Source organism: Macrobrachium nipponense, chromosome 42 (assembly GCF_015104395.2).
Source record: "Macrobrachium nipponense isolate FS-2020 chromosome 42, ASM1510439v2, whole genome shotgun sequence".
In the NCBI taxonomy this organism is placed as follows: Eukaryota; Metazoa; Arthropoda; class Malacostraca; order Decapoda; family Palaemonidae; genus Macrobrachium; species Macrobrachium nipponense.
This window is the reverse complement of record NC_061103.1, coordinates 42,888,076-42,899,408: the sequence shown is the minus strand read 5'-3', so window position 1 is coordinate 42,899,408 and position 11,333 is coordinate 42,888,076. Positions and strand designations below refer to the sequence as shown.

The 11,333-nt window shown below is 38.4% G+C and overlaps 1 protein-coding gene across 1 annotated transcript in view; it reads left to right on the top strand.

Annotated features, from left to right (window-relative positions):
- Positions 1–8,097, top strand: part of LOC135213165 (uncharacterized) — a 14,928-nt gene extending 6,831 nt beyond the window's left edge. The window contains exons 2-3 of the mRNA XM_064247112.1: positions 4,402–5,682; positions 5,721–8,097. Coding sequence (XP_064103182.1) covers positions 4,402–5,682; positions 5,721–6,389 — 1,950 coding nt within the window. The 3' untranslated portion in view covers positions 6,390–8,097. The remainder of the gene's footprint in view (positions 1–4,401; positions 5,683–5,720) is intronic.
- Positions 8,098–11,333: the final 3,236 nt, after the last annotated feature.

Here is an 11,333-nt window from a genome sequence, read left to right as displayed (position 1 = left end):
ACTGGCTCTAGAAAGTGAAATCATCTCAGTACATTATCATATTCAAACATTACCTTCGTTAGACTTGCTACCTTTCACTTGTACCGCCCTGTGTACTTGTATCGTTAGACAGTCAATTACTATGTACGTTATAGTTCAACAGTCACCTGTGTGCGTGTATCGTTCACCAGTCACCTATGTACGTATATCGCTAACCATTCACCTATGTACGTATACCGTTGACCAGAAGGTGTACAGTGCTATACAATAAAATAACAGTAAAATTAACATAGACTTTACATTGTAACTGTACAAAACTCACTTTATAAAGTACGACACTTTGCACGACTTTGGTACGAAGTCAGAGACCGAAGCGTGTGACAGGACGAGCTAATATTTATCCTCTTCCAAGACTCTTGTTTCTATTCAATGCAGGTAAAGAAAAAGTAATGCTTCTCATACATTTTAGAACGTCAGTGATATAGTAGACGTTTGAAGCCGTTTTTCCACCTGCCTGACCTTTCGCGGCGTTTTATAGGTCGTAGAAGACTGCCGAATCGGTTGGTGAAGGTAAAACCTATGCAACAACTTGTTTCTTGAGGTGGTCAATAAAAATTGCAATGTCCGCCTAGGGTAGTGCAACCTTATTTAGACCTAGCGAGCGTGGTTCGGAATCTCACCGCTAGAGGGATGGTTTCATTTGCTTCTCCTTCGGATTTCAGGCTTCCAGTGAAAAGATTTTGAGTCAGAGAGTTAGTGTGGTTATTTAATATATACTTGCTTCTTATGAATGTGTGTGTGTGTGTGTGTGTGTGTGTGTGTGTGTGTGTGTGTGCATCTAAGAACATATGCAAAAACTTTTCGTAAAAACTGGAAATTTACTACATACCTTGATACCGGATTGCCTTGGTTGCACAATATTCTTAGCTTATCTCTCTCTCTCTCTCTCTCTCTCTCTCTCTCTCTCTCTCTCTCTCTATATATATATATATATATATATATATATATATATATATATATATATACATATTCATCAGTTAAACCAATTACTATTCCTGCATATCCATAGTAAGGAAGAATCATGCCAATCACAAGTTCATACAATAATAATAATAATAATAATAATAATAATAATAATATAATAATAATAATTCAGCTTTAACTTTTCAAGTGCATCCTATGAATCCTACAATCCAGTTCCCTCGACCATTCTTATTCGACACCAGCTGACCTTGGGAAGCGTACACGTATGCCCCGCCCCTCCCACACTCCTGCAGTGACCACACCCACAGTCGAGACCTCTTTGGCCTCTCGGAGTGTCCCCAGAAGACCAATTTCTGCCCGCCCAAGGTCTTGGTGGATATTTGGGCTTCCTTGGGAGGTTAACCTTAGTATAAACAATATTTTTGATGTTTTAAGTTTTTTAAAAGTTATCCTCATTATAAAAGTTATTTTTTAATTCTTAAAGTTTTTTTTAAGTATAAAATTATTTTTATTTTTACGTTTTTTTAAAAGTTATTCTTAGTATAGAATTATTTTTATAGCTTTTTTTAAAGGTTTTCCTCAGTATAAAATTATCTTTTATTTTTAAAGTTTCTTTTTTTAACCAGGATGGTTGTGTACAGTACTTCCTTTGCTTTGGGCTTTTTGCTGTGAGTGGCTGATTGCGTTTTGGGTTATTTTAGAGTGGATGAGTATGTACGTTTTAAATAATAATAATAATAATAATAATAATAATAATAATAATAAAATTAAACGTATATATAAATTATTTTTTGTTATTATTAATCTATCATTCTATTATCAATATAAGTTATTATCATTATTATTATTATTCTTATTATTATTATTTTTTATTACATAAGCATAAGCATTTAAATCTGTTTAAGTTTAAATATCCTAAACAGATATCTTTCGGGATGGTTGAATTTGGCTGTTCGTCTCTCACAAACAATAATAATAATAATAATAATAATAATAATAATAATAATAATAATAATAATAATAATAATAATAATCCAAACTTAATCAATCCCACTGGGGGAAAAGCAACGCTTTTACTAAAACCACGTCTTCATTCATGATGTTTTCAAGAAAAACCTTCAACACAAAAGTTTGATGTTAATGACGAAATCGGCTGCGTCATTTGCACCTAAATGCACGAATTGCTGAAACGGTACAGTACGTGTCTCGTTCGTGATGGCCAGGGTTATCGCAACGTTTATCTATTTTCTTTTTTTTATTTTAAGAATAACTGTCAACTTTGGGGAAAAAAATAGAGTATGTTATTTCGTAGTGTTTTGGGTTTTTATACAGTAAAATGGATGTATTCAATGAATTTGTGTTTATATATAGAAATGTGGATATTTCACGCACGAATTTTTGTTTCTAAGAATAATCGTCAACTTTGTGAAATAATAGGATATTATGTCGTTATGACGTTGTGTTTATATATAGAAATTGGAGGCTTTCACGAACGTGTCTTTTTAACTTTTTTTTTTTTTTAGTTTTTGCATGTTAACAGATGGGATAATCTAGCTGATGAAACATGATTTATTGCACTATTGTGAATTTAAACTGTTTATTAGTTCGGTTGTGTCTTATAAAGCAAAGTCTTACGATCAAACATTATACAAAGGGACCGAGAAACGTTAAAAAATGTATTTAAGGAAATATCAATGTTTTTTGTGCAATCTAAAAACATTTCGTGAATAAAAAAATAAAGCAAATATGATCAAAATTAAAAAGACCTTCAGACAAACACGTAAGCAGGATCTTTCGGACATAACCTATCTGAAAGAAATAAGAAATATGTATTTCATTATACTGACGAATCAGAGAGCAGAAAACAAATCATGGATTCACTTCAACGATTATTTGTTTGCTCTAACGATGCATTTCCTCTTCAGCAAGTTATCCAAATGACTCGGGAAAAAAAATGAGCGTCTTGACCTTACTCTTTGGTAATCCGGAAATAGTTTAGGTCACCTCCTCTGTGTGTATGTGCGCGCGCGCGTGCGTGCATACGTTTTATGATCTGATAGCAACGCCCCAGCACGACCTGGAAGGCGTAACCAAAGGTTGTTCCTGGAAAGAGCTTTTCCATACAAGGTGGAGATTACGCCTACGAACGCAATTGAAAATGCCTGTCTGTTTTATCCTCCATTTTTTTTAAAAAGACTATTCTAAAATTCAACAGTCATTTAATTACATCAACTGTTCAGTGATTCGATTCTGTAAAAGCAAAAACGCTACGATCACAAACAAACGTACTTATTAGCTGAAAAAGGAGCTCTGGACATCGAATGACCTTGACGAAAGATGAACGCGTGGCGCTGCCCTCCCCCCCCCACCCCAAAAAAAAAGAAAAAAAAAAAGGCAGGGGGAGCAATTGGCTGGAAAACCTTCGTGAAATCCCTTATTTCACGGTCCTACCACCTGCCGTTTTGTTTTCCCGCTTTATACTGCGTCTACAGCCTCCAAAACTTCCGCCATCATTAGCAACTCTTAGGCTCATTATCAGCTCTTATCTCATCGTTATGTTTCCGGTAATCTTAAGCTTACCTCTCTTCCACTCTCGCCTTGTAACTGCACTCATTTCCTCCTCCTGTCTTGGTGGCGGTTATATTCACGTTTTGAACCTGTCTTCTCCAAGGGGGACAATCTCCTATCAACTCTTTGTGGAAAGGGAAGGTTTTCAGTTAGATTTCCAGGCGTTTCTCACCTATAACCACAATCATCCAGTTCAACCCCTGTGAAATGTAATATGAATGAAGTCAGTTACACATGACAGTTGACACACGAGTAATGTAACTGATAAAAAAAAATATATGTAAACCATTAATTATCTTAATAAAACAAATTAAATAGAAAAGGTGCATCGGGGAACTCTTGAGAAAGGAAACAGGCCAGTAATAATGTGGAGGGCTTTAGTGTAATGGCTAAGTACATCCCAAAAGTTTGAGATACGCAGGACATTATAGCATATATCTAAACGCTGAATGTACATTACATGAGCTTTTTATGTGCAGTGACACACACTAAAGCATTGAGTGGGGATGGAGGACATGTTTTTTCAAATATCTTGTTCCTTCTTAGAATTAGGGTCAAGGCTGACTTTTAAAAGAGTTTAACAGGACAAGCATGACCATAAAATTAAACCAGAATGGCGTATCCCAAGCATTTCCCTTTGGCGAAAAAAATGGTGAAATCATCCCGCTCATTCAAGCGGGCGACTGTCTAATCTATTCCACCTGAACTTTTTGAGAACACTGGATAAGGGAAAACTGCAAATAGGGGGGAAAGCAAGAAAATTAATTGCCATGGTTTAAAGAGTTCAAGTCAACTTAAATCTCTTGATTTTCATTTGTTATCTGTTGCTGTACAGATCACGACATTAACCTTCCAATTCTTGCATTTCAGATATTGTTAGTGGCTGGGACTGGGGCCTTGCTTGTTTCAGCCCAAGATGGCCAGAGGGCACAAGCTCGTGCACGATTCCGCGCTTTAGCAGAGGCTGCGCGTAGTGGAGATACTGAAGCCCAACGTATCTTGCAGTCCCGCAGAAGGCAGCGCGTCCATCAACGCCCAGAAGCTGTTCAGTCAACAGCAGTACCTGCAAGGCCAGTTTTCCAAGGTGCAGTTCAGACCCCAGCAGTTGTAAATGAACCCGTACGGGTCAGGGTTCCGGTGCGTCGCAACCGAGTACGAGTGGTACGGCCAGAACCTACAACTTTCCATCCTCCCACACAACGCTTTACATTCACTACACAAGCTCCAGAGCCAGCGTTCCCCGATACTGAAGAAAGTGTTCTCGCAACAGACCCCTTTACTGAAGCCCCCTTCTTTGAGCCCATAGCTACAGAGCCTGCAACTGAAGCTCCTTTGATACACAATGAAGCTCCTTTGATACACAATGAAGTCCTAACAAGGCGTCCTACGAGACCTCAGTCCCGACGTGTTGTGCAGTCCAGACCTGTTGATGATTTTGATGTAAACTTTGACCTTGAGCCTCACAGAGCTTTGAACACAGGTCTTGAAATTGGTACCCGTTCTGAACACATTATTCCAAGATTTGGTAATGATCGTACTACAGAGCCCCCAGTTGAAACCATCCGTCGTTACTCATACTTTGATGAGCAAGGAAACTATGTCTTTGGTTATGAAGCTGCAGATGGCTCTTTCAAGGAAGAAGTTCGAAGACTGGATTGCGTAGTAGAAGGCAAGTATGGCTACATTGATCCAGAAGGCGTTCGCCGTGAATTTACTTACACATCAGGTAACAAATGTGATCCCAATGCTATTCCTGATCCTGAAACTCAAGAAGTCCCATCATTACCACTTAATGACCAGTTTCTTCAACAAACAAAAGAACAGCAACTTTCTCAAGATCAGCTTGACCAACTGCAGTTCAACCGTCGTCGTCGACCAGTACAAACTAGTCAGCAAGAAGAACAAGCGCCAGTTAGGGGCAGTCGTCGTCGCCAACCATCCCCACGACCTGCGCCCCAACAAACTTTCCGACCCGTTCCAGTCAGGCAGCAGGAGCCTGAACCAGTATTTCCTGAGGCAGTTGCAGATCCAATTGAGGTAACCCCAGCTCCTGCTCCCATCTTCACTACGCCTCCTTCTCTCAGTAGGTTTACAACCCCAGCATCACTGAGACCTATAAAGCAAAAAGTGAGACGCCCTCAACCACAAACTGTTTTTGTCCTGAAGAGGAAGAGGTACATGTCCCTCAGCCGACATTCGACCCAGTGCAAGAAGAAGAACCAAGCTTCCGACCAACCACACACCAAGCCTTCAGGCCTCCAGAAGGTCCCTCCTTTAGGCCAACTCCAAAGCCTATTGCCTTTGATTTCGACAGAGAATTCAACCAGCTTTTTAATAACTTCGCTGCTCCACGACCAACTACTCGTCCCCTAGTATTCACACCCCGACCTGCCCCAAGGCCAACAGCTGCACCAACTTTCAGGCCTCTTCCTCCTCCAACTACCACACGACCACCTCCTCCTCCTCCACCACCTCCCACTGCCGCACCAGTCACACATGTGTCCCTCGATGACGGGTCTCAAACTCTGAGTGGAGGAAGCGACGTTGCAAACCAACTGGTATTCGACGCTGCCAGCGGGACGTTCAAGAACGTCAAAGTGAAGGCAGGGACCACCAGCAGCAGCAGTTTCCTGCCAAGACCAGCTTCTAACCCATTCTCTGCGCAGTCTTCTGCAGCACCCACAACCTTTACAGCTGCGCCTAGGCCTCCACCAACTCAGAGCGCCTCCACAGTAGGACGCCCACTTCCACTGGCCACTTTCGATCCCGCTAGTCATTTCGTCATCAACCAGAACGGTCGATCGCCGGCTGCTGCCGAGTTTGACAAGTTCTTCTCTCAGTTCAACTTCAAGTTCTAATGTGACTTTGATCTTATAGTACTATAATGGGGAAAGCTGCTTCTGCAAAGCATTCCCAACGAACAATGCCAATATTATGAAAAATATATATATATTTAGTTTAATCTTATTTTGTACGATGCTCAATTCTTTTTTTTTCTTTTACTTTCTGTCCGATTTTTCTCCTATGGCGGATGTTTTCAGGCTTTTGCTGAAAAAGCGGAACTTCAGACACTCTACAGAGACTTCAGGGAACTCGAAACTTATAGATGCTTCAGAGTAGAACCAAGTGAGTCTGCTAAAATTTGAAAAAAATAGTGAACCTTACTTTTTTTTTTATACCTCTTTGGCAAGTAAAGGCTGGAATCACTGTACTCATGTATAGTGAACATATCACCATAAGAGACGAAGTTATGGCAATGATATGTGAGTTTTAAAATGTTATTAGGACTCCCAATGATATAGGCCTAGGCTACTCGTAGAACTAGTAGAAGAAAACAGAAAATCAATCTCTTTCGAAAAGGCCTGTCTCTCAAAATTGACTCACTGTTTATTTAAAGATAAATTACAATTTCAAACGGATGGTTGTCTGTCGAAATGATCGCGTCCGAAGTGTATTTTTAATTAGTTGACATAAATTTTGGTCAAAACGAACGAGCCCATTAAACTGAACTTTGCTCTTTAACGTAGAGCACAAGTGGTAAGTCGTGGCAGTCTCTCTCTCTCTCTCTCTGGACAACAGTTGCTGGAGAATATCCAGTTTAGCCAGTTGTCTATGCTTTTCCCTTATCTGATTTGTCTATATTACGTAAATTACTTTAAAAGTAACGTAGAGGAAATATCTGTCGAATTCTGAAGAATTTACAATTTTCCCCCTCCAACCCGCTATACCTTTGTCCCGTCCAACTCAGTAGCTGTAAATAAAGCTTCTTTTTTTTCTCTCTCTCTTGTTCTATATCTCTATTTTTTTTTTCATTCTATTCCTGTTTTCCAGTTTTAAATCTCCTTCTGTCTCAAATCGTATCCTTCGGGATATCACGGAAAGGAAAAGTAAAGACCAGTCTATCCTAGTAATCTGTCCTGAGTTCTCCCACTTTTTCTTCTTCTTCTTCTTCTGTCTTTGTGCGGGCGATGGAGTCTAGTATGTGCTACACATCTCCGTCCTCTTTTTACCGTTACGTAGTGCTATGCAGTCTCTGGTGCTATGAGTCTTTCTCTGTTTCTGCTGTCTCTATCTCTCTATTCCTTATACAAAATCCGCATAGTCCAGGGCTGCGTGCGCTAAGAACTGCGCCATGCCCAAAGCCATAGAAGGTACGCAAGGACACCCAGTTTCCCGCCAACTGCACTCGCCCAGATTATTGCTACTCTGGATAAGCCGCCGATACGCCGCCCTTGAGACGTACAACCGTTCCTTTGTGAAAATCTACAGCATTTATCAATAAAAACTGAGGGGCTGCACTACGTATCACCTAGCATTCCTCTACTTTCATTGTTTCCCAGATAATGAAAACTTAAGTTTTCCGAGTGACAAAAGAGGCGGTAAACTATGCATAGGCCTAATGCTCCCCTTTCACTGGGCTTTGCTTTTCTCTTCCCCGAAACTTTTTTTTTATTATTTTTTTATAACCTCCTGTTGGTATCACCAGCCCCTTTTTTAAGAACTGTAAATACAATGTACAATGATCCTTTTGTTACTTAATCTTCATAAAATAAACTATTCTGTCAATATTTGTTTTTTTTATACTCGTCCTCGTGTTCAACAATTCAGGAAGAAGAAAACAGGGCGGAAACGTGGCATTATATGCAATACAGGATCCTCTGAGGAATGTATGAACAACCACAGGGCACGCCGTATTGGCGAATTATAGCGGAGTCCGGTATATGGCCAGTAGCCTACAGAATTGATTAAAAGAAAATAATGCTTTTCCACATCATAAATTCGGAGGAGAAATGATTAATAAAAGAAATAGTAGAAGATTAGTTAAGAGCCCCCATATGGGCAATGTTGGGCAAAAAGCGTGGTGAACATATATGCACCAAATATGATATAGAAATTAATGGACTAAGAGAATATCCCAAAGCAGCACTGAAAAAGGAAATAAAGATAAGAATGAATCAAGATATCCAAGAGACTTTGAGAGAAAAGAGGAAAGAAATGAAGAAGCTGAGATTCATAGACGACTTCCAGGAAAACAAGTACATGAGGGATCTGGAAACAAAGGATGTCTGTATCATTGCGCAATCCGGACTGAATATGTTGAACTTAAGGCTAACAACTTCCGGGGCAAATTTAAGGACGAGGTCTGTGAAATACGCAGAGTGGAGGAGGAGGACACCACCGAACATTTAATCATGTGTAAATCGCCACAAAAATCAGATCCGGATATAAATTTAAGGACACTGATATCCCCTAACAGAAAACTGGGAGAATATATATATATATATATATATATATATATATATATATATATATATATATCACAGGATAGCCCTAAAAATTAATGTTCTTAACCTGGAAAGCGATGGATGTCAAAGCTAAGTAAGAGCAGGGCTCTGCCTTAGTCATGAAGAAGAAGAAATGAAAGGTAAAAGTAAAGTAGAAATATTGGATTGTATCTAATTTTTCGGAGTTAATTTGGTTGCAAAATAGGGATAATAGACATAAATCAAACTAAACATTTTGACGTAACATAAAGTAAAGTTAAACTAAATAGAGCAAACAATTAAGGGAATAAAGCTTTGCGCCTCATAAATAGTGTAGTGTGCCCGCAACTGAGTTTGTGGAGTGAGCGTCGTGAGGGTTGCTGACGCCCGGGGTCAAAGTCTTTTATGGCGCCCCCATAGGGGGTGGGGGACTATTTTCATTTGAGTGTGCTAATCTTGGCAGGAAATGTTTGCCTTCATTATTTTAGGCATATTGCGTTGACAACAAAACATTCTAATTTGCACAAAAATATTCTGGAATGATAGAACGCAAACCGAATTTGCTAACTGAAATAGTTTATTTTACATCTAATAGATATCCTGTAATTGATTAATCATTAGCCCTCATAAGCAAATTACAAAATGTTGATAAGATAACAATAACGTAGATTATAGTAAAGCATCACAGTAACCAGTATATAACTCTTAATAACCAAAGACAAATGGAAAATTAAATAAATTTGACTAAAAAAAAGGAGTTAAACATTAGGGAATACAGGGGGCTGAGAAAATCTTGAAAATGTACAATTTGTTGCTAGCATAGAAGTTAATACTAGACAAAAAAAATGGATTTGTGATAAAGACTGAATACGTTATAATGTCTGAAAAGAAAACTGATAAGAACAAAGATGAATTAGTCCACTAACTATAGCCTAAACCTTACTTTTCTTAAAAGAATGTTTAACATGAGTCAAAATAATAAAAAAAAAGAGATTAAAGTGATGGATGCTTAGGATGATCAACTATATGCAAGGAAATAAAACGGTATAAAGGTATTAGAATGTTGTAGAGATAATTAGACAGATAATGATAACAGAAAACCTAAACAAAGAAAAGGATTGAGAATGAATTGTAGGACATTATAAGTATTGATGCACGTTACGATGTCTTCACAGTTTTACCTGTCTAGCTTTTACCTACAGCCGCAAATTTGTCTATCACGTCATCAAAGTTTATTTTGTTTGCGATCTCTTGTATAAAATTGTGAAGTTGTGTTGACAACTTGACAGTGTTTTTATGAGTTTTCAGTACATATTTTATAGTTAATGAAGATTGACTTCCTTTAATGTACATTATATATAAATGCAATTGTTATGTGTTAATTACTATACTATCAAATTTTATTATGTAGTAGTACTTATAAAATAAGTGGTTCAGTGACTGCGAGTCAGTGCAAAGATATTGGATGGTAACCCCTCCATCAACCTAGTGTTTCGTTTTCTTTCGTGAGCATTTTTTGTGCCTAACGAACTGCAGACTACAATCATTATTATTTCTGCATTTTCATAAAGCTGAGCCTGATGTTATTGTCAATACATAAAGTATTTTCTTTAATTATCTTTTGCAACGAAAAAGGTGGTAAGAAATTTTAATTCATGCAAATACTTTATGTATTCATAATAACATCAGCCTCAGTTTTATGAAAATGCAGAAGAAAACGAAACACTAGATTGATTGGGGGGGGGGGGGTAACTATCCAATATCTTTGCCCTGACTGTCACTGAACCACTTCTTTCATAAGTACTACATAATAAAATTTGATAGTACATTCATTAACACATAATTATTACATTTATATATAATGAACATTAAAGGAAGCCAATCTATATTAAATATAAAATATGTACTGAAAACTCATAAAAACTGTAAGAATCTAAGCTACTGGCTTCGTCATCCACCTCCCCCAAAAGAGACGTTCTTCCTAACTTCAAATTTGGTGGCCCCCTCAATGCTGCACCCCCCCCCCCCCCCCCCCCCAGCTTCTGCAAAGAACCACAGGATATCGTTAGCATATTTTTGTTTATGAAATAAGTAAAAATTCGATAATAAGTAGTAGGTACTACACAAGCCCTCCCCCCAACCTTTTTTATTTTTTGCCATTCCAGGAGGTAATTTGGGAGTGGGAAACATGAGATTATTTTCAAGAAGATTCTATGGTTAGTTTTCAGGATACCAGCACACTACCAACCATACTAGCCTTGACCTCGATAGACTTCGTACTTAGGCCTACGGCTGTTAGATAGAATCTACAGCAACTGTTTCTGATACTTGTTTATTTCGGGGAACTGCATCAACCTGATTAGGTTTATGCAAAATAAAGCTATAGTAGATTCACATCAACCGTGCATCTAATGTCTAGGCCAGTCCCTTACGATGCTCCTTATTGGCTATTGATAACCCAATCACAGGGCTAGAAACTCTGTCTCTCTCGAGAGTTCACATAGGCAGGATGTATGTTCCACCTCTTCTGAAGGATAC